Source organism: Canis lupus, chromosome 32, assembly GCF_011100685.1.
Source record: "Canis lupus familiaris isolate Mischka breed German Shepherd chromosome 32, alternate assembly UU_Cfam_GSD_1.0, whole genome shotgun sequence".
NCBI lineage: Eukaryota > Metazoa > Chordata > Mammalia > Carnivora > Canidae > Canis > Canis lupus.
This window is the reverse complement of record NC_049253.1, coordinates 28,025,313-28,048,558: the sequence shown is the minus strand read 5'-3', so window position 1 is coordinate 28,048,558 and position 23,246 is coordinate 28,025,313. Positions and strand designations below refer to the sequence as shown.

General features: G+C 37.8%; 1 protein-coding gene across 7 annotated transcripts in view; it reads left to right on the top strand.

Annotated features, from left to right (window-relative positions):
• The window catches only part of HERC3 (HECT and RLD domain containing E3 ubiquitin protein ligase 3), a 113,750-nt gene that overhangs the window by 43,157 nt on the left and 47,347 nt on the right, over positions 1-23,246 (top strand). For all 7 annotated transcript variants that reach the window (XR_005382867.1, XM_038582152.1, XM_038582153.1 and 4 more), the window contains 9 exons: positions 6,616-6,775; positions 10,695-10,771; positions 11,782-12,003; positions 12,971-13,062; positions 14,036-14,166; positions 14,933-15,093; positions 17,353-17,429; positions 21,255-21,379; positions 22,962-23,021. Coding sequence is in view for 6 of the 7 variants with exons in the window: in XM_038582152.1 (XP_038438080.1) it covers positions 6,616-6,775; positions 10,695-10,771; positions 11,782-12,003; positions 12,971-13,062; positions 14,036-14,166; positions 14,933-15,093; positions 17,353-17,429; positions 21,255-21,379; positions 22,962-23,021 (1,105 nt within the window). In the remaining variant the exon portion in view is untranslated. The remainder of the gene's footprint in view (positions 1-6,615; positions 6,776-10,694; positions 10,772-11,781; positions 12,004-12,970; positions 13,063-14,035; positions 14,167-14,932; positions 15,094-17,352; positions 17,430-21,254; positions 21,380-22,961; positions 23,022-23,246) is intronic.

Genomic DNA, 23,246 nt, shown 5'->3' with positions numbered 1-23,246 from the left:
TTAAACAGGATTCCAGGGACCTGGGAGACTAGGACAAAAGAACTGATGTTAATGTCATGGGAATCCCAGCAGGAGAGGAGAAAGAATGTGGTGCTGAAAATGATAATGGCTGACAAATTTCTAAATTTGGCAAAAGACATAAACAGATTCAGTAAGTGCAATAAACTCAAGATAAACTGAAAGAAATCCACACCCAGAAGATCATCATCAAACTTCTGAAAATTAAAAGCAAAGAAAATACTTGAAAACAACTGGGGGGAAAATACATATTACCTGTAGGGGAATAGTCATTCAAATTGTTATGGATTTCACCCCAGAAACTATGGAGGCCATAAGCACGGCATTTTTAAAGTGCTGCAAGAAAAATAAGTCAACCCAGAATTCTGTATCCAGCAAAAAACACTCCCTACAAATCAGTGTAAAACAAAGGCATTTTCGGATGAAGGAAAAGTCAGAAAATCCATAGCCAGCAGACCTGTACTGAACAGTTGTTAAAGGAAGTTATTTCGACAGAAGGGAAATGATACCAGAAGGAATATTGGAACATGAGGAATGAGTAAAGAGCAACAGAAATAGTAGATAATATATGGGTAAATGTAATAAACTATTCTCTCCTTGATTTACTGATTGTGAAAATTATAACATTACGATGGAGTTTTCAATGTGCACAGATGTACTATTTAAGACTGCCGTAGCTTGGCTGGGTAGAATAAAGGAACCTATATAGTGGTAGAGTTTCTACATTTTACTTGAAATAGTATTGATTCTAAGTAGGCTCTGAAAAGATAATTATTTATATTGTAATCCTTAGAGCAATTACTTGGGTCTTGGGTAATTATACAAAGAGTTATAGTAAAAACCCCACAATGAATTAAAATAGAATACTAGAAAGTATTTTAAAAATGTAAACAAAGGCCAGAATGAAAAGAAAGAGCAATGAAAAACAGAGGGAACAAACAAAACAAATAATAAAAAGGTAAAAAATCCAAACATATCAATGATTTTATTAAATACAGTCGAAACAAAACAATCAAAATATAGAACTTATACTAGATTTTAAAAAATAACCCAACCATATACTATACATAAGAAATTGACTTTGAAAATAATTTAGGAAGTTTAAAATACTCTTGGCATTTACTTCAGAGAAATGGAAACTTATTCTCACACAGTAACCTATACACAAATGTTTATGGCATCTCCGTAAAACTGGAAATAGTGCTTTGTGGTACATCCATAATATGATGGAGTACTACTTGCTAATAGAAAGGAACACACTATGAGACACTTGCTACAACCTGGATAAGTCTTCCAGGCATTATATTGAGTGAAAGAATTCAGTCTTGAAAGATATTATAGGATTCCATTATGTGACAGTATTGAAAATATAAAACTATAGTGCTAGAAAACAGATCAGTGGTTGCCAGGAGTTAGGGAGGGAGGAGAGTATGTAACTAAGGGACAGCTCACAGAACTTATTTTTGGAATGATGGAACTGTCCCATATCTTCTGTGTGACATGTCCTTACATTCATAGACGTGTACATAATAAAAGATCAGTTTTACTGTACAGTAAATTAAAACATTTGTTTTTGAAAAACAGACTCTGGTTTGAGTCTCTTGACTCAGAAATGACATAATTCCTCTTGTGGAGATAACTCTTATTGCGGGGGATCACTTTAAATGTGAGTTGTATTATAGAGTTGAGACTCCACTAAGCATAGCCTAGACTCCCCCTCCCCCAAATGTTTAGATGAGAATAATTAAGAAAGTAGTTGGAATATGGCTTAGGACAGACAATACAGATACAGAAGCAAGCAATGGAGAGAGAGCATAGTCATGTTGTGGGAAGACAGCGGACTCCAGGAAGAGAGTCAGGCAGTAGGAAGTACTCTTTTTGGGATCTGCAGGAGAATTTGGATTATATTCTATTTTGAGTGGTTTGCTGAGATAGTGTTTACTTCCACCATCCCAGATTTTCAGGAAAAGTCAGCTGTATCTCTCAGGCTGGGTTGATAGTACTGAGGGAACACTGCCAGGGGAGAGCAGAATGTAGCAGAAAGAGGTAGCATGTGCACTAGGGTGAGTTCAAGGGGAACAGGAACCAGGGTTGAGTGAATGGGAGGACTTACTTAAAATTCACAGGATTAAAAAAAAAAAAAGAATTCACAGGATGGCAGGGCAAAATTTCTCACAGGATGGCCCTTTGTTTTCTACTATTAAAGAAAAATGTAATCTTAGAGTAGATAATTTGGGGAAACTAAGAAAGGAGATATTTCAGTAATGAGAATTTATTGGCTTTTATCATACCAACTGCTGTCATTTAATTTATTATAGTTTTATTAAAAGTTTAGTGGCAACTATTGATCACTAATTTTGTATATTCTGTATACTTTCCACCTAACTGCAAACTATTGAATATATTTCTCACCTGAACAATGAGGAAAAAGCGTCCATTTCCCATTTTCCATATCTTCATTGTTACTTTTACCAGTTTATTTTTTTTTTTTTTTTTTTTTTTTTTTTTTAATTTTTTATTTATTTATGATAGGCACACAGTGAGAGAGAGAGAGAGAGGCAGAGACACAGGCAGAGGGAGAAGCAGGCTCCATGCACCGGAAGCCCGACGTGGGATTCGATCCCGGGCCTCCAGGATCGCGCCCTGGGCCAAAGGCAGGCGCCAAACCGCTGCGCCACCCAGGGATCCCGACATGTCTGAATTTTAATATCTATCTAATCTTTTTCCATGACAGGAAATATTACAGCCTAGTGGGTATAATGGGCTCTGAAGTCAGAAGGACTTGGAATCCAGTTCTAGCTGGAATCTAGAGCTTCACTCATTAGCTGTGAATCTTGGCCAAATTACATGTTTTCTGAGCTGGGACTTATTATAACCCTGCCTCACAGAGTTGTTGCCGGATTAAGGAAGTGTTGGCATCATGCGTCTATCCCCTAGGCTCATATCATCCTTTGCTGTGACCACCCTTTGATGGTTTAATGCCCAATTCACCATTAACTTGAAAATACATTAAAAATTATGATGGGCTCAAAAACCAAGTAGAAATAATCATAATATTATAAGTCCAGTTGAACTGCTGACTTGTTCTTTTTTTTTTTTTTTTTTTTTACTGCTGACTTGTTCTAAGCAACACTCCACATTTGTCACTGTTCTGCCCTATTACCTTGGTTCACTCAGAGTCAAGAATATTGCTAAAGATGTTAAAGACTTTAAAGGGTTGCTATGAGAGGATCAGAGAGAAAATACACTTTTAGCCTCAAAAAATGCCAAATAGTTTTTCAGTGTGTTTAATTATTTTAATGTGTGGGTTGAAGTTCTGTCATGATCTGCAAAATATAGCATAAAGTCTTGACAAAATGAACCAGAGAGATTGCATGTGAAAATGTGCACTGCAGCCTGAATGCTCCCAACTGGAGCAAGGGAGTGTTCAGTGAGAGGTGTGAATGAAGCATTCATTCCCATGTTGGCCTGACCTAGGGAGTGAATTCTAGAAGAGGGATTATAATTTCACTGTAACAGATCCTCAGTCTGAATCAGATGAGCTTAGTTTTCTGGATAGAAGATATAAAATACGTTGGACTTTGTATACATAGGACAGTCACTGATTTGATTCTTCACAAATTTTTGTATTACTTATTGAATGTTGCCTTTGGGGCTGTAGCTTTTGTTTTGGCAGTGGTGGTTTGACGTCTGTTTTGATGGCTAATATGGATAGGAGTTGGTTTGTCTTGGGTTTGGCCAGGTTGGGAGTAAATGGTATTTGGAATTTAGACATGCCCTTTTGAGGCTGTTCAGCTGTGATAAACAAGAGGAATGCTACTGATGGGTTTTGAGGCGAGAAAATAGTGGCCGATCAGGTAGAGAGTGAGTGTCCTGTCAGACAGTGGAGAAACTTATTAATGTCATGTTAGGCTGAATGCTAACATCCGCACAGGAAAGGCTAATAGTTGGCATAGGAAGTCAGGTATTAGGGGCTAGACCTCAGTCATGGCCAAGGTGTCAGGCCAGGTACCCAGGCCCAGGAGGACATAAAGCTGCCCAAATCCTGGAACTGTGGTAAAGGTGGTTATTTGGGCAGAGGAATAGAGTCCGAATTAACCGAGGTACTTTGGTAGGAGTTTGTTATCTTATTCCAAAATAAAGACTGTACTGTTTGTAGTGCATGAGGCAAAGCTGAGTTGGGATATAGGGTCTAATAATGAATAGAGGTTAAAGAAGTTGGGCAATGGGAGCTACAGGAGTTAAAGCATCTTTCAGGAGATTTCACGGATGTGAGCATATTTTCAGTTGCTTAATTTTAAAAAAAGCTTTTGTTTCCAAGTAATATATTTACACAAATTATGTTTAGGTCAAACAGTGGCTGCCTGCCTCTCTTGTGTCCACCCTGGAGTCTTACTAGCAGAGACCATTTCTGTCAACAATTTTAGCTCGTTCGTTCGTTCTTTCTTTCTTTCTTTCTTTCTTTCTTTCTTTCTTTCTTTCTTTCTTTCTTTCTTTCTTTCTTTCTTTTAATATTTACCTTTTCTAAATGACATGCTTATAATGCTGTTTCTTCATTTTTTTTTTCCCCTAGTATTGTACCTAATGTAGAGCCACTAGGGAAGATTAGCATTCCTTTATATTCCCCACCCACTCTTTCTTCTTCCTCACCTCTAGATATACTCCTTTCCCAAATAGTTGATTGTTTAAATCAATTGACAATTAAATTTTTGATTATGTAAATTATATTTATTTGGTTATTATGGTTCTGTGTTCAGTGATTGCTATTGTTGCCTATAAAACACTTTATGTGTTTCCTGGAGTTAATTGTATCTTTTTGTTTGTTTTTATCCTTTGCATAGCAATCTCTGTATTATCTGACAGAACTGTAAACTCATAACAATATAAAACTCATTAGACTATATTTAACTTTTTCACCTTGAAGACATTGCTTCAATTTTCCTTCATGTGCCTACTACATAATAGCAGTTTTAGAAATGTTTTTTACCTCTTCGTATGTAAGCTTTCTGTTTCCTGAATCCTGTATCTTCCTTTCTTTTGGAGGCATTATCTTAATGGTAACTTTCTGAGAGAGACAGCATTGGAGGTAAATATTTTGAGAGCCTTACATGCCTGAAAATTATTCCTTTTCCCCCTCATCTCACATTTGATTCATATTTGGTTAGGTATAGAATTGGAAGTCATTTTCCTTCAGAATTGGGTAGACATTGCTCTGTCATCTTCATATTGCTTCTGAGAAATCTGATACCATTCTGATGCTTGTTCTAGTGTATATAAACTGCTTCCCTTTCTAGAAACTTTAGTCTTTTTTCACATTCTAAAAATTTAAGACGAAGTGCTCTGAAGTAGGTCTTTGCAAATATCTTCTCTTGTTCTGTAGGTTACCTTTTAGTTTTGTTTTCTGTTTCCTTCATTATACAGAAGCTTTTTATTTTGATTAAGTCCCAATAGTTCATTTGTTTCCTCTGCTTCAGGAGATGTATCTAGTAAGAAGTTGCCCTGGCCAAGGTCAAAGAAGTTGCTGCATATGTTCTCTTCTAGAATTTTGATGGTTTCCTGTCTCAAATTTAGGTCTTTTACCCATTTTGAATTTATTCTTGTGTATGATATATATAAGAAAGTGGTCCAGTTTCATTCTTTTGCATGTCACTGTCCAGTTTTCCCAACACCATTTGTTGAAGAGACTGTCTTTTTTTCTATTGGATAGTCTTTCTTGCTTTGTTAAAGATAGTTGACCGTATAGTTGTGGGAATTTCTTCAATTCTGATTTCCTGTCCTGCTTTTGAAAGTTTTTTTCCTTTAAATTTATGCTGCCGTATTTTTATTTGCTAAGATGATTTTGTTCCTCAAACATTTGAATGGTCCTTGTCTTCTATTTCTCTAATAACTTTCTTTTTCTGCTTCCAGCAAGATCTTTATCTTCAGATTCATTTTCTGTTTATTTTGCTCTTTTTCTTTCATGGTAGTATTTTCCTCATATGTGATAATCCTTGGCCAACCTTTTATATTTAAGAGTGTGGTTCTAAAATGTGAGCAGAGCTATGTGTGGGCAAAGCTTGTTAACTAACAGGAAGCTGGACTTTTCATTGGGGGACTCACAGATGTGGGATCTTCTCTTTTGGCCTTTTTTTTCCTCAGAGAAATCTTCCTTTTTCTTGGCTAGATGTGTATGAGGCTGTGTTCTGGAACTGTGGGAAGAAAGGTATTTTCTGGGTTAGGGCAGGCGGGCTCTGGGAAGGGAGTCTTGTTCCCAGGCAGAATTTTACTCAGTCCCACTGCTTAAGTAATATGCCTCATTCCCATTCATATTTTGGGCCTCTTTTGTTCAATATCTCCAAGTAGTAAGCCTTCAGGCATCTCCCTGGAGAGAAGCACCAGTGAGATGAGGGAACATTTGTGATGTATGTGCTGCTACAGGCAAATATGCTACCCAGTGAGGCTGGGATCTAAATTGATAGCTTTAAGAAATGTATACAATTTTAATCTCTATGAATATATAGATTTCGTGGTCCTAGGTGTATAATTCTGTGTATGAAAATTTTGTGTGATTCCTGTTTCTAGGCTGTACATTTTCCTCCTTGATTTGGTCTCTTTCAGAGCAAATTGGAGCTTTGGCAGACCAGCACATTGTCCATGTGGCATGTGGCGAGTCACATAGTCTGGCCCTCAGTGACCGGGGTCAGCTGTTTTCTTGGGGTGCTGGGAGTGATGGTCAACTAGGACTCATGACTACTGAGGATTCGGTGGCAGTGCCCAGGTAAGAATGTCACAGACAGGAATCGGAGTTTTCAGATGTCAGTTTTATAAATACTATCTCCTGCTGTTGCTTTGTTAGACTCTGTGTTGGTTCTGCCTATTTTTTTTTTTTTTTTTTTGTGCCACACTAGTGTGCCTTATACTTTATAGCACTTGTCACAAAAATTGTAATTATTTATAGAAGTGTCTATCTCCAGGTAAAAACTGTGAGGTGTTCAGGAATTGCACTTTATTCTAGTAACCTAGTTGTTAGCATGGTGTTTGACATTCAATAAATGTTTGAATAAAAAAAGCATATTTTCCCTTGCTGGACTTACTATCCTTTCACTTAAAATTATAAGCCTAAATCAATTACTCATTTAAAAACTCTACAGTAGAATCAAAAGGTTGACCCGTTACTCTAATAATAGCCATTTATAAGCATTATTTTACATATGGTTTAAAATAAGGTTTTTAAATTTATTTATTTTTATTTTTTATTTTTTTAAAGATTTTATTTATTTATTCATGAGAGACAGAGAGAGAGAGAGGGGCAGAGACATAGGCAGGAGGAGAAGCAGGCTCCATACAGGGAGCCTGACATGGGACTTGATCCCCGGTCTCCAGGATCACGACCTGGGCTGAAGGTGGCACTAAACCGCTAAGCCACCCAGGCTGCCCTAAAATAAGTTTTTTTTTTTTTTTTTTTTTACACAGAAATACCAATACAGTGGTTTTGAGTCTTTTAAATATTTACTTAATTTCTGACTTTTAGATAATTTAATTATCTAACAGATGCTTCACCCACTAAACATCAAAAATAATGAAGTTACTTTGAGGTGGACTTCTTAGGGTGGAGTCTCAGTTTGTAGAGGATTCTTGGTGATCAAAGAGGCCCCTAGTTTATTTCCTTCACTTAATTCTTGTTCTTTTATAATTATAAACATATATAACTTGTTATATACATATAACATAAACCTTGTACTGTCATAGTTGTCATAGTCTCTATAACTGTGTATTTAATGACTATTTGTCATACAATACTGGGAACTTTTGATGACATGAGACCTGGATTATTCATTTTGTATCACCATTGTTAAGAATGTCCAGAACATTTATTGCTTATTTATTGTTTAAATAATAAATTTAAACCTCTCCTCCCCGTCCAATTATTGTCCCCTTTAAAGGACAAAATACTCTTCTTCCTCTTCCTTTTTTTGCTCCTCTTAGATTTTTGTCACTTTAATCAAAAGCTGTTTTAAGGAAAAGAGGAACATGGAAGTATGAGTGATTTGAATTATTTCCTGATTTAGAACAAGTAGTATCTTGGATTCATTTTTCAAAAAATTAGTTGAATCTTTGGGAAGAAAAAAGGGTGCTATATATGTTTTAATGAAATTATGTAAATATTAAGGACAAGATTTATAACATAAATGATAAAAATATTTCAGTTGAACAGAGAGTTCATTTCTAAAAACAAAGTAATTTGTGTTATAGTAATTTAATTTTCATTAGTTATGTCTGGATTATGGATGATTTCTGAGGCTTTGGTTTGTGTATGATTTTATAACTTAATTGAAGTAAATTTCTTAATTCATACCTTTGTATTGTGGAAATTAACATAGCTTTGAAGTCAAACAGCTCTCACATTCTAATACTGGTTCTATTATTAATTAGGTAAGTGGCTTTGGGCAAATTGTTTAACTTATCTAAACCTTGATTTCTTATCTTAAAAGTGGAGTTATGTATCTTTACGAAGTTATTGGGAGGAGATAAGGAGATGCATGGGTAAAACACATTGTATGTTATACCTTTATATATATATATATCTCCTCTCCACTTCAAGGCTGTAATTTTCCTATTGTTTTTTTGACCTGCTTCCTTTCTGTAACTGATGAAGGTTGTGACAAAGGTAATGGCTGACTCATAAAGAGAGAATTGTGGGGAATTTGAGTAGAAACTGGCCAGGAAAAAAAGGGCTGTTACTACATAAAATTTCTGAAACATTGGTCCCCTAGGCAGTAATGCATTTTCCAATTTAAAAAAATAGTGGGGTTCTACAAACTATTGATACATGTAACAACTTGGATGAATGTCCAGGGAGTTATTCTGAGATGGAAAAAAAAAAAAAAAAGCCAACTCCAAAAGAGTACCTACTATATGATTTGATTTATATGACATTCTTGAAATGACAGAATTTTAGAAATGGAGCATAGATTAGTGGTTGTGAGGGGCTACGGATAGGGGGAGGGCAGTCATGGTTGAATCCTTATGGTATTGCAGCTGTTCAGTATCTTGACTGTGGTGGTAGATACATGAACCTACACAGGTGATAAAATTAATACACAGAATTGAGTACAGATAAAACTGGGGAAGTACAAATAAAATTTGTAAATTGTATTAATGTTAGTATCCTGGTTATAATTTTTACTATAGTTTCACAAAATGTCACCACTGGGGGAAACTGGACAAAGTATGCAAAGGCTATTTTGTATTATTTCTTACAAGTGCATGTGAATCTGTAGTTACGTCAATAAAAAACAGTTGTATTCTTTTTGGTACATATGCATATTGGGACTCTGTTTTATAAGCTTTGCGTATCTGAGAAAATAAAACATTTACAAAAGCAGTATCTACTTGTCACCCTAAATAATCTCTTTCTCCGCCAGTGGGCATCTATCTTCTAAGATGCTCCTCTCCTGAGAGTGTGTCCATCTGACTGCTTTGTTCCCATGGCATGGACTTAATGAAGAGGATCGGGGCAACTTGCAAGCTGTTGTAATAGAGAGCAGGAGATATTCCCAGGTGCCCAGTTCTGTGGGGCAGCACCAAGCACGTTGTGTGGATTTTTTTCATTCATTTTTTACTACAGCTATGTGAAATAAGTACTGTTCTTGTCCCTGTCTTTCATAGGAGCAATCAGAGGAGTAAGATTTGAAAAGTACTTCTATGATCTTCCTCTTTCCCATTCTAGGGAATTTGGGTTTTGTCCTTTAAAAAAAAAATTCTGATAAAAAAATTTGTGGTAAAGTACACCTCACATAAAATTTTGCATCTTAACCATTTTTAAGCATATAGTTCAGTAGTGTTAAGTGCCTTACCATAGTTGTGTAAACAATCTCCAAAAATTACAAAGATTTATCTTGCAAAAATTAAAGTCTGTACCCGTTAAATAACAACTCCCCATTTCTCCTCTCCCAGCCACTGGCAAGCAGCATCAGACTTGATGTGTATGAATTTGACTATTCTGGATATCTCTTAAGTGCACTCATAAAGTGATTTGCCTTTTTGCTACTGGAGAGAGGCAGAGACCTAGGCAGAGGGAGAAGCAGGCTCCATGCAGGAAGCCTGATGTGGGACTTGATCCCAGGACTCTTGGATCATGCCCTGAACCAAAGGCAGGCACTGAGCCTCTGAGCCATCCAGGCATCCCTTCCATTTGTCTGTTGATGGACACTTGCATTGCTTCTACCTTTTGGCTATTGTGAATAATGGTGTTCTGAATGTGGGTGTACAGATATTTCTTTGGGATTGTGCCTTCAATTCTTATAGATCTATACCCAGAAGTAGGATTGCTGGATCATGGCATTACCCTCATTTTGAGAGCCATATAGAAGGCAGCCACATTCCTAGGGATCTCTCTTCTATAGCTTATTCTGTTTGCTCTTCAGTTGGAGATGACAGGTGGAATTAACAGAGTGTGGCAGTGAGTTTAAGTGCAGAAGTGTTTTTTTAATTTTGGTTTTTTTTAAACAATAACTGCCTAAGAGGTAGGAAGGTAGGAAGTTAGTGAAAGACCTAATAGAATTATATCATGTAAGATTATATATTTTATTTTTAAAAAGTCTTTTAGGAAAGATGTTATTTATTACAACTGTTGGGAATATTTCTGATTACTGTTTGTGAATACCTTCTTAAGAAGAAAGCCTTTTCTGTTTTAGGTTAATACAAAAGCTGAACCAGCAGACGATATTACAAGTTTCCTGTGGCAACTGGCATTGCTTGGCTCTTGCAGCTGGTAATGTAGCATTGAAATATATGCTAATGTTATGTTGATTTGGGAACTATTTCTCTTTGCCTTGTATGTGATGTTATCTAACTGGACACCTTTAACTAACTGGTTAGCGTCTACACACTCCTGTTGGACAGTGGCGTTTCTTGGGCAGCCTTTGTGTAGCTCATATATTCCTTGGGCTGTGGATGATGAAGAAGGTGGTCATTGTTGCTCCCTCAGGAGAGAATGAGTAGGAGGAAGAACTGCTCTTAAACATATGGAAGATTGTTTTTTCTTAGCTATAGTCACTCAGGCTCCCAAATAAAGGGAAAAAAAAAAGGAGTCAGGGAAACCAAAGCCAGCAAATCCATATTAGATTTGCTATCCATATTAGAATAAATTTGAAGGGAAGTCTGTACCAACATGTCATGCTTGATGCTCTGTGGGATAGTCCAGGTTGAATCTAGACCTTATGAGCCCTGGGTTTCATGAACTTGGTGTGGTTAGAAATAGTTCAGCTCTTCTAGTGGATCTAAGCCTGGAGTTTGGCCCATTCGAAACTGATTCTTTTTTTTTAAGATTTTATTTTATTTATTCATGAGAGAGGGACACAGAGGGAGGCAGTGATATAGGCAGAAGGAGAACTCCTCTCATGGAGCCCAATGCAGGACTGGATCCCAGGACCGTGGGATCACGCCCTGAGCGGAAGGCAGATGCTCATCTGCTGAGCCACCCAGGCGTTCCTCAAAACTGAATTGTCTTAAACATTTCATTTTTTCTTATCTTTGTATAAATATTAATAGCCTTTGAAGGGCAATAAGACTCAGTTTCTCTGTTCTAAGGACAAGTGAGTATTTTGGTTTTGGCAGTCTTAATGGTATCTCTGTCCCTTGCTCTCAGGAGGTTTTGGTATGTTGAATCAGAGCAACTAACAGATAATTCTACTGGATGACTCTGTTGTTCTAATGAGTTTCTTTTTGTGAATGGAATTTGTATCATGTCTGGTAATACCAGTTATCCTGTTTTTATTTCAGATGGTCAGTTCTTCACATGGGGAAAGAACAGCCATGGACAGCTGGGTCTGGGAAAGGAATACCCCTCCCAAGCCAGCCCGCAGAGGGTGAGGTCCCTGGAGGGCATCCCCCTGGCTCAGGTGGCTGCAGGAGGAGCCCACAGCTTTGCCCTGTCTCTCTCAGGAGCAGTTTTTGGCTGGGGGATGAATAATGCAGGGCAGCTAGGGCTCAGTGATGAAGAAGGTAAGCAGACACTTTATACGTACCTCTTTAGCTTCAAAAGCATGTTCATTTGTTTAACACATGCTTCTTGAGAATCTATGTGCTGGCCCCATGTTAGGTTGTAAGGGTGCAGTAGTGAACAAAACCGATAATACTGTTGGCTTAGTGGAGATTGCATGCTAGTGGGTGGAAATATAGTATGTCAGATGGTTTGAGAGGAGAGTTTCCTGTTTTATATAAGGTTTCCAGAGAAGGCCTTTTGATAAGACATTTGAGTGGAGCCCTGTAGGAGGTCAGGTTAGAAAAAGAGGACATGTAGCTATGTGGACCAAGAATGTTTCAGTCAAAGGGAACAGGGTGTATAGAGTCTCGAATGTGGAAAGCTTGGCGGTGTATTCAAGAGTGGGATGAGAGAGGGTGAGAGTAGCAGAGCTGGAGGTCAGGGAGGTAATATAGGCCTGATGATGTAGGGACATGTAAGGCAAAAGTAAGATGGTGGCTTCCCTCAGTGAAAGGGGAAAGCACTGAATGTTTTTAGGAGAAGAGTGATCTAATTTAACTTAGCACAGCTAGCTATGCTAGCTGAAAGGAGGCTGGAAGACCAGTTTGGAGGCAGTGAGAATAAAGTGGGATTTGAATATACTTTGACCGTGGGACTAATTTGTTGGTTTTGCTCATTGTTGGGTGTATGGTTGAAATAGAGGAAAAGTGGAAAGATAAAGTTGCCATTTATGGAATGTGGGAAACTGTGGGGGGGGGGTGTGGGGGTGTGGAGAGTGGACAGAGTTGGGGAGTGTGGGGAAACAATGAGATAGGTTTTGGATGTATTAAAAATGAGATGTCTGTTAGACATTCAAATGGATGTGCAGGCAGGAAGCTGAGTCTGAGTCAGGAATCCAAGGGGACCCAAAATTCATGCTAAGAGAGTTGTGTATGTTTCATCTCAAAGACAAATGGTAGTGACATTCTGATTTTTCTCTTATTTAAGATCGAGAGTCTCCCTGCCACGTGAAACTCTTACGAACGCAAAAAGTCGTCTATATTAGTTGTGGAGAAGAACATACAGCGGTACTCACAAAAGTAAGGGACTCAGTGTTTTGGTTGGTTCTGTGATGCTTTGGTGTTGGAGATGGCATAGAAGATTATTATTGCTTATTTTTGATAGTATCTTTTAGAGTAGTGATGGTTTAAATATATAAATATTCAATATAGATAACCTTAAAATATAGTATATAGCAACATTCTGTGTTCCTTTAAAACAAATGTGTGAAAAATACAGAACAATGTATTTAATGTTTTAAAATTTTCAGCCTAATTTTTCTAAAACTGTCATGTAGGGAATGAAAATGTATTTTTATGTTGAACAAATACTGTTATAGATTTTCTTTAATAAAATTCCTTAGCATTTGTTAACGTATGGCTATTTAAAAAGTAGCTAACTTGCCAAGGAGCTTGTGGAGCATTTAATTTATTATATCTGAATGACTGTGCAAAATCGTCTCACTTCACCTGTCTCTGTTCCTCCTTATTTTGTTTTGCTTCCTAGTATATCATTGTACTTCTAAACAATTTTCAAAATTTACAGATGACACATGTTCCCTTGAGTAGTATTGTCTTTATTTCATAAAGATGTAGTCTTAATTTCCTTAAAATATTTATTTATTTATTTATTTATTTATTATTTATTTATTTATTTATTTATTTATGAGAGAGAGAGAGAGAGAGCATGAGAGAGCACAAGAGGGAGAAGGAAAAGCAGATTCCCCACTGAGCTGGGAGCCTGATATGGCTCCATCCCAGGATCCTGGGATCATGACCTGAGCTGAAGACAGATGCTTATGTAACTGAGCCACTCAGGTGCCCCTTAATTTCCTTTTTAAATTATTTTTCTATTTAATGAACAATCTAAAGAAGTCATTTTGGTGAAGGATCAAGTGAGTGTAGTGTTCTTATACAGACTGTTGTGATATGAATCTTGTGTACAGAGGCTTTTAGAGGAGAGTACTCAAACTTAGAGATAAAATGCAGTTGTGTGATGTTTGTCCCTTTTTAGAGTGGAGGTGTGTTTACCTTTGGTGCGGGTTCTTGTGGGCAACTTGGCCATGATTCCATGAATGATGAGGTTAATCCAAGAAGAGTTCTGGAGCTGATGGGCAGTGAAGTAACGCAGATTGCTTGTGGCAGGTGAGTGCTTAGAAGACCTTCCAACTGTCTGTTAAGACCTAGAAATGAATCTTGTCTTTGTAGTGACAGAGCATGTAGTTAAACCTAACACTGGCATTTTTTAAAAAAGATTTTTACTTAGAGAGAACATGAGCCAAGGGGGAGGGGCAGAGGGAGAAGCAGATTCCCCATTGGCCAAGGAACCTGACCTGGGGCTCCATCCCAGGACCCTGGGATCATGGCCTGTGCTGAAGGCAGACACTTAATTGACTGAGCCACCCAGGTGTCCCTCCAACCACCAGCATTTTAAGAGATCTTAACTGTATACACAGCTATAGTGAAAGTTTGGAGCAAGTCCAACCTAGGCAGAGTGCGGCAAGGATGGGTTTTAGATGAGTAGAGCAAGATGGGGACATTAGGCTTCTTTTGGGATAAAGATTAGCAGAATGGGAAGACATGAAGAAAGGAAAGTGAGAGAGCCTCAAAGAACTTCTTGGAAATTTTGCCCAGTCTATCCTGCTTCTTCCTTGTCATCTCAGAGGCCTAATGCAGCAGGCCATTCAGCCTTTTCCAAGTCTTGCCATCCTCGTCATTGCCTAGCGTCTCAGAGGATGATATTACAGAGAGCTTACTACTGCAAAAACAGTTACAAGTGTAAATGTGGGGTGGTATTTCTGGGGGGCATCCATAGGGATTGCTGTGCTCACATGTTGGGGTTAAAAGACAGTCTGAGTGCATATCCCTATCAGTAGAAACTGTGCTGATAAGTTGATTTATTTTTCCCTAGACAACACACCCTAGCCTTCGTGCCTTCTTCTGGACTCATCTATGCATTTGGTTGTGGAGCGAAAGGTCAATTAGGAACGGGACACACTTGTAATGTTAAGTGCCCATCCCCTGTGAAAGGCTACTGGGCCGCTCATAGTGGCCAGCTTTCTGCCAGAGCTGGTAAGAGTGATTTTCCTTGGAATATAATGGTATTTTAAGTGACAAAAGAATGACTTAGCACATACCTATTTTTTACCTTGGAGTCTTATGGAGGAAATGAGTATGAGATCTTTTCTTTTAACATTGATCAACATTTATTTGAGTAGTTACTATGTATGAGGCTCTATAATTGAGATCCTGGAGATCTCAACTGAGATGAAGCAAAAAATGTTACTTTGGCGCTAAGGACCTTGCTAGTGGTGTATAAATTTTGTTTATTATTACTGCTGATAATGAAAGTTAATGTTTATTGAATGCTTAACCAAGCTCCATTACTTATGCTAAGCACTGAAAACAACCTGAAGAATTAGTGGTTATTATTTCTATGTTGGAGATGAGGAAATTGAGTCTTAAGGAGGTTAAGTAACTTGCCCAACATCTCATAGATTCTGGGGGCAGGAATTAAACCCAGATCTGCCTCCTTCTTTTTTTTTTTTTTTCCTTAATTTTTTTTAAATTTTTATTTATTTATGATAGTCACAGAGAGAGAGAGAGAGAGGCAGAGACATAGGCAGAGGGAGAAGCAGGCTCCATGCACCGGCAGCCCGACGTGGGATTCGATCCCGGGTCTCCAGGATCGCGCCCTGGGCCAAAGGCAGGCGCAAACCACTGCGCCACCCAGGGATCCCCAGATCTGCCTCCTTCTAAAGCCTGTACTCTTAATGCTTTTCCCTTTGCTTTTGCTATTCTGGTCATAACATAACATGATTTCTATTTATACCTTTTCTTTTTCCTCTTAAGAGTAGTTAAATAGCACAGTGTCTGCTTTGTTGGAAATCAGAATAAGGCAATCACTCATATGAATAACTTGGAATAATAAATCCAGCGGTTAACAAGAAGCTAGAGAGTCATTAAAAAGAAGTGTGATTTAATAATAACCTTGATTTTGAAGACTATAAAGTGACAACGGCTTGATTAGGATTTTTAAAAATTTTCTTTAAAAAATTTTATTTATTTATTTATTTATTTATTTATTTATTTATTTATTTATTTATTTAGGATTTTTTTTTAAACAATAACTACCAAAAGTTTCCTACTGGATTATAAGAAACTTAAGTGCAGGGACTCTTTTCCTCTTTGTAAATCTGGCATACAGCACAAGGCCTGGCATGGACTTCTCAGTCAATAAAGATTTATGGAATGAATATATGAACATCTAAAAATGTAGTGGAACTTGAAGTATAAAATAAATAAGATTTGGTTTTGATGATGTTCCCAAAAGTGAAAGAATGGCTAGGTGTCCTCTTCTCTGTCATTTGTGAATTTCTTTCATGCCAAGGCATTGTAGACCTGGCAGGAATGCATGTATTTAAGAAATAAAGCAACTTAATAAATTCAAGTGTTGTATAGGTTAATTTGAATTCACAATTTTTGAAGTTTAATTAGAACCTAACTTATGTGATCATAAATTTGCATTTGGATGTTTACCAAAATGATTTTATAATGTAAGTAGGTAAATTTCAATTCATTATATAAATGATATGGTTTTAGGACCCTTCATGGTAATTTGGGAGCACAGAGGAAGGCATCAAGGAATGTTCTGGCTAGAGGAAGTTTGAACTGTGTCTTAAAGGATGATTTGGAGTTAGCCAGGTCGAGGACTGTGAGGGAGTGGGCAGTGGTGAGTAGCACAGAATCACATGATGCCAGGAGCACCATTGCAGCTGTGCTCTAGAAGGCACCATCATTGAAAGGACAGCGTGCATCTGGGGTGGTGGAAGGAAAAGATATAGGGAATATTCTGGTATATTAGGAATGAAAGCAGTGTGGTGGTACTGGAGGGTTACTGTGAATATGATGTGATGGGGGATAATGCAGGGAGTAGGAAATGGAGGTCCTTATATGACAGGCTTCATCCTGGAGGGGCTAAAGAACATGACACTCAGATGTTGAATTATTTCTTGGGCATGTTACTGTTGATTTTAGTGACTTTTAAATTTCACATCAGTGGCTTAAAAGATTAGAGTGAAAATTGGAAACAACATCAGAATTAGCTTGCAGTTGGGGAGGGGGTGGGATAGAGTTGGAGTGAGGATACCATTTTTTACATTTATTTTTAACTGAGGTAGGGGTAGTTTGGGGCAGAGAGCCAGGAGAGATTTCTCTCTGACATAAATGAATAGGAGACCATTCTGAAGCATAGTTTGGAGTATTAGAAAAGGGGAATCAAGGAAAAAGTTTTATTTCTGAAAAATATGCTGTTGAAAATTTTTTTGACAGATCGCTTTAAATATCATATTGTTAAGCAGATCTTCTCTGGAGGAGACCAAACTTTTGTACTTTGCTCCAAATATGAGGTAAAAAAAATTTTCGACTATTATTTTGGGGGTGGAATAATGGTGAACCAATATTTGACAAGTAATTACATTAGAGCAATTTTACTCTTTGTTGCTACCAATTTTATCTTATTAAGGTAAGCCTTGATGTCCTCTCCATTTTGCAACCTTGAAGTGCCAATAATTTTCTTGGTATTTTAATCATAGAGTTCTAATTTATAATTTAAAAATCATTTATGTTTACATTTGTTCCAAAAGATATTTAAAGAGGCCTAGGGAATTTGTACTTACTTTGGCATTTTTTGACTTTCCATTTCTTCCCCATTAGGTAGCAACAAATGCTAGGTATTTGAGAAATTAGTGGGTTTGAGTATATGCTAAATATAAAAGAGATAACATAATATTCAGATATCATTTGTTATTTATCATCTGCTCATAGTACCACTCTAACATTTCACATCGTCTCCTACATCACTGTAGTGGGTAAGTCAAGGAAGAATGACATTCCAGTATCTTTCAGGGTTGAAAGTAGAGGAGAATATGGTCATATGGTCCAGGTATCTGTTGCATCAGGGCTGTAATCCATTCCCCTCCTCCTGGACAAGGGGAATCATTCTGAAACCTGGGACACAGATTTGTTTTATGCCCTCCACTCCCTTCCTTGCTATTGTGCTTTCTCCTCCTCTTCCTCACCCACCTACTTTTATTCTATAAGAATGGAGGGAGGACTAGCCATATATGGTGCACTGATCCTTATCCTGTTGTGGAGGCACAGGGAAGAGCTGTTCATGATGACGGAGGAATCAGAATTGCTTGGGAAGAAAATAGGAAGTGTGGAGACAAGGGGACCCCTTGAGTCCTGGAAATTCTCCCCATTCATCCGTTACTTTGCTGTCTTTAAGTACACGATGTTCTTGCCTCCCAGGCAGTATAATTCTGTGATTTGGTAGAAGAGATTGTGCCGGAGCCCAAGGCTGCAGGTTGGATGGTGGAAACTGACAACTAGATATTTTCCAGGTCAGGAGCCTGGAGAAGGTTCTGTTTAGTGCTGCCATCTGGGGTGATTTGAAACTGCTGCTTTAGACCTATTTTAGGCCCGGCTTAGTGCTTCACAGAGAAATCCTAAGGAATGCTGAGATTATTTTTTGTGTCTTCAAAATGCCAATGAAATGAAATATGAAGAGCACCGAATCTCTGCAAGGTGGTAACTTATGGTCCATGAGTAGAGTTTGAAGTATTTGTTTCCCTAAGAAATTGACTTGAGTAATATCCAATTTTAATTTTCCTGTGAAAGCCACCATAAAACTCGATTTTACTACTTTTAGAAATACGGTATCTGATCTAAGTAGTTGGATTTAAAACTTACTGTAATTAGCACTGTTGGGACTGGAAAACAAACATTGATGAAAAGGATATAAAATAATGTAATTCTAAAGAAATAGGGCAGGTTAAGGGTTAAACAGCTGGTAAGAGTAGTATGCATTAAAACTGTAAGATAACAAAAAAGAAACTAAAAATAGACTATCACTAGGAAGATACTGCTCTTTTTAAACGAAGGCTGTACATTTTTACTTATGCATAAATATTTGTTTAGGTACAGAGACTGATGAAATAATGTGTTTCCCCTGTCACCATAACACTCGAAGAATCACTTAAAGACCTAAGAGAAAGCATCTGTGTATTGACAGGCTCCATTTTTATAAATGCAACTTACTCAACTAATGCCAGGTCTGAGGTAATAGCAGAGAGGGCAGGAGTTCTTTTTTTTTTTTTTTTTTTTTAATTTTTATTTATTTACGGTAGTCACAGAGAGAGAGAGAGAGAGAGAGAGAGAGGCAGAGACACAGGCAGAGGGAGAAGCAGGCCCCATGCACCGGGAGCCCGACGTGGGATTCGATCCCGGGTCTCCAGGATCGCGCCCTGGGCCAAAGGCAGGCGCCAAACCGCTGTGCCACCCAGGGATCCCCAGGGCAGGAGTTCTGTATAGATATTGTTTTGCCACTTTGCATCCCATGTCTTGGCAATTTAGTGAGTGCAAACCATAGCCCCTCCTTTTGCTTTCATGTTGTTTGTTCGCTAGATAGGATTGAAGAGGGAATGTGGTTGGGATATTAGGTGTGCTTATGTGTGTCTGCCTGCAAGCCTGCTAGGTGACAATTCTCTTTTTTCCAACAGTTATTCTCAATTTGGGTTGCCCATTGAAATCACCTAGGAACTTTAAAAACAATAAGAACAACAACACTGGTGTCTTTAGATTCTGATTTAATTGGCCTGGAGTGTGCCTTAGCTATCAAGATTTTGTAAGCTCTGGTGATCCAAAGTTGAGAAACACTGACCCTAGATGAAATTTTTTTTTGGCCTGTATATAATTAGAAGGTAGAGAAAATTGATAACCTTTTCTTGAGTCTTTAAGTGATTGAGATTATACTTCATTCAAGTCACCTATAGTTTATTGGACATACAATGAAGAATGAAAAAATAGTTCCATGTTTATATTTTATTGTAAGTATGTGCTGGAGTTTCTGTTCAGCTACCCCTGTAAATGGGGAAAGTAATTAAAATGTAGATAACAGTGGTGTTAGGACCAAGGTGAAGAGGCAGTCCTGCTTGTGTGTGCTCAAGTGTCCATTTTGTCTTGTGATTCTTCTCTGTGTCATTCAAGATGATTTTTGTCCTCTGATAGATGTCTGTGGCCATTTTAGTAAAGTAATGATCAAGACACAAACAATAAAAAATGTTGGCAAACATCTCTGATTTGTTAAATGCCCTTCTCCTTTCCCCTTATTATGATACCTTAACTCACAACTATGGGAAAGTGACCAAGAAAATTTACTTTGGAAGTTGTGTTTTCATGTGTAGGTACAAAGAAGAAAAAAAGAATCATCTTATGAATTGATAAACATGAATGGTTTAATAGAACTTTTTCCCCTCTTTTCTCGTGGCAGGTATAGAGGGTATAAAGCACTTTCGGCTTTCCTTAGTTTTAGATCAAGAACAGGATTTGGGGAATTTCAGTTGAATAAGATAAATTTTAGAAAATAAAAGTGCTTATTTTTGTTAGAGCTCACTGAATAAAGGATATATAATGCTGTGCAGCATTGGGAATTTTCAAGACTATTATTGACAGTCCTTTCTGCCATCTTTGTTATAAATGTATAATTATATACCTTCAATAAGAAATTAAGAGGCATTAAGTTTTCATAGATTGTTTGCACTATACATTATAACTGAACTTTTTAATAATATACTTTGTCAGAGTTGAGTGAACAGTTAAGGCAAATGAATGCTTTAAATGCACTGATGTTACAGTGCTTCAAAGCAGAGGGGAAAGAAATGTGGAGAAGCCATGTTGGGGTTGTTTATCTGGTGAACAGTCTCTGAGACAGATTTATGTTGAGAAAGTTTTTCAGGGTAGCATGCTCTAGAAAGGCTTTTATAGGAATGAAGGAGGCAGGATTGGGCAGAAGGGAAGCTGCAGGTCAGTGTAACAGGCTTCAGCCAGTCTCCTTGAGAGCTCTGAAGTTGGGCTGGCCCTTCAGCCAGTCCTGAGCGGTGACAAGGGGGCCAGGCCTTTGTGCTAACCTTGCCTGCCCCTCGCGCGCCCCCCGCCCCCCCCCCCCCCCCATGTTGATGGAGAGAACCAATAGCCAGGGGAATTCTCAGAGAGCAGCCCAGCTAGGAGGAGCTTTTAGGAGCTGACACACTCAGCAGCTGAGAGAGTGAAGAAGGGGATGTGGGCAGTGCACCCCAGCTCCTGTGAAACCCAAATGGAGAATATGTCAACAGAAAGAGAAAAAATCCATCCTACATAATTTCTCTGTTTTACTATTCTATTTAATCCTCCAGAATTCTTCCCCTGCTGTTGACTTCAGGACGATGAACCAAGCACATTACACCAGTTTAATAAATGATGAGACCATAGCAGTTTGGAGACAAAAACTCTCAGAACACAACAATGCAAATACAATGAAGTATGTGGCCCCTTGTTTTCATTTTGTTTTTTCCAGAGAATATTGGAATGTTCTAGCTTAGTAATTTTCCTTACTTTCGTTTTGAGGTTGTGAATATACATGGAGTTTTATATTTTAGGGAATCTTTTTTCTTTTCTTTTCTTTTTTTTTTTTTTGCACATATTTCTTGAGAATTTGGTGTCCTTAGTCTCAGATAACATAATAGGTGGCTCCCCCCAATCTCTCAGATTGTGTGCCTTAAACTTACCTTGTTCAGATCTTAAAAATCCTGACTGATGAAGGTGTGAGTTGGCCTTTCTGCTAAAAAAACTCAGTGTTATGGTTGTTTAACCCAAGAGTTATTTCATATGCATATGCATATTACAAAGCAACCCAAAAGTAAGACAGCTGTTATCTTACCTATTCTTGAATAAATTCTAGCATTTTCACATTCAAAATGATTAGTTGATATGGTATTTTAATGTCAGATTGAGAAAATAGAAGTAAAAACGATTGAGATCTTTATCAAGTTTATTTTAAAGGATAATTTTGTCCTGCATGTTTTAATACGTTCTCATTGACTTTCCTTAGCATTTCCATTTTTCTACAGAATCTAATATTTGGGAATGAATGAATCACACTATGTGTACTCAGTGGTATACACTGAAATGTGCATAATACGTTTTGCTTTACGACATAGATTATAGTAGGGCAAATGACCAGGGCTGTAAACTTTGGGGTGCACCAGGGGCTCATTGGGAATGACCTCAAGCAGCTCATGGAGGTCCTCAGAGTTTCCCTAACTTTAGGTGGCTCTGATGGGGAATTCAGCCTGGAAGGATGTAGGGGTAAGGGAAGGGAACTAGACTCACTGTGGGAGGTGTAGGGTGGCTTCCCCTCTGCTGGGGCCTTGACAGTTACTCATTCTTAGTTTTCTTATTTATAAAATGAGGGGATGGAAGAAATGATCTCTAGAGAACTTGCTTGAGCCAGATTCTGTCATTACCAGAAGTTACTGCAGCCCCCTCCTTAACCATGTTTTTGATGTATTTCTTCCCTTTTCCATATCCTAACTGAAAGGGTTTAGGACTTTTCATATGCATTTGCTTTCTAGCTGTTTCCCCAGAACCTCTGCTATCTAGGTGATAGGAATAAACACTTGTTTCACTTATTTTCAGTTTCTTTCTCAGATAGGAAACACAATAGAAGGAAATGGCTGTTCATTTATTATTTTGCAAAGACAATTTCTGTGTTTGGGAGATAACAGCTCAGCTTTTCTTTTGTGGTTATATTTTATATTTGGAGATGAATTGGGGAGTATCTTAGATGGTTGATGGTAGAAAAATATTCAAGATCATTATCAGGTGCAAGAGCTGTTCTTTCAGTAGTACTTTTAACATGACTTATGGAAAACTTAAGTACTCATCCATTTTGAGATACAGTGTTTTTCCACAGCAAATGTACATTTTCCAAGGCTTTATCTGGGTAAGGACGAGCTGCTATTAATGAAATCCTGGAATAGATGACTAACCTGTTGTTGAGGCTTGAATAACCATTTATTGGTAATTATTAAAGGTTTGCCTACCTTTTTCTTTCTGAGCAGTGGTGTTGTTCAGATATTATCTTCTGCAGCCTGTTGGAATGGAAGTTTTCTTGAAAAAAAGTAAGTGATTTAGAATCTTAAAAAAATACCCATATGTGATTGCAAATACTCAGCAAAGGCCGTGAAAGACTTCTGTTCTCTTTGATGGTGGTTAGCTTTAATTCAGTGGCTAAGTTAATGTGCAAAAATTGGAATACCTAATAATGATGAATGAGAGGATGTCAGGAACGGCAATGCTGATTGATGCCTGGTTGGCCAAGAAGCAGATTAGCAGAGAGACTATCA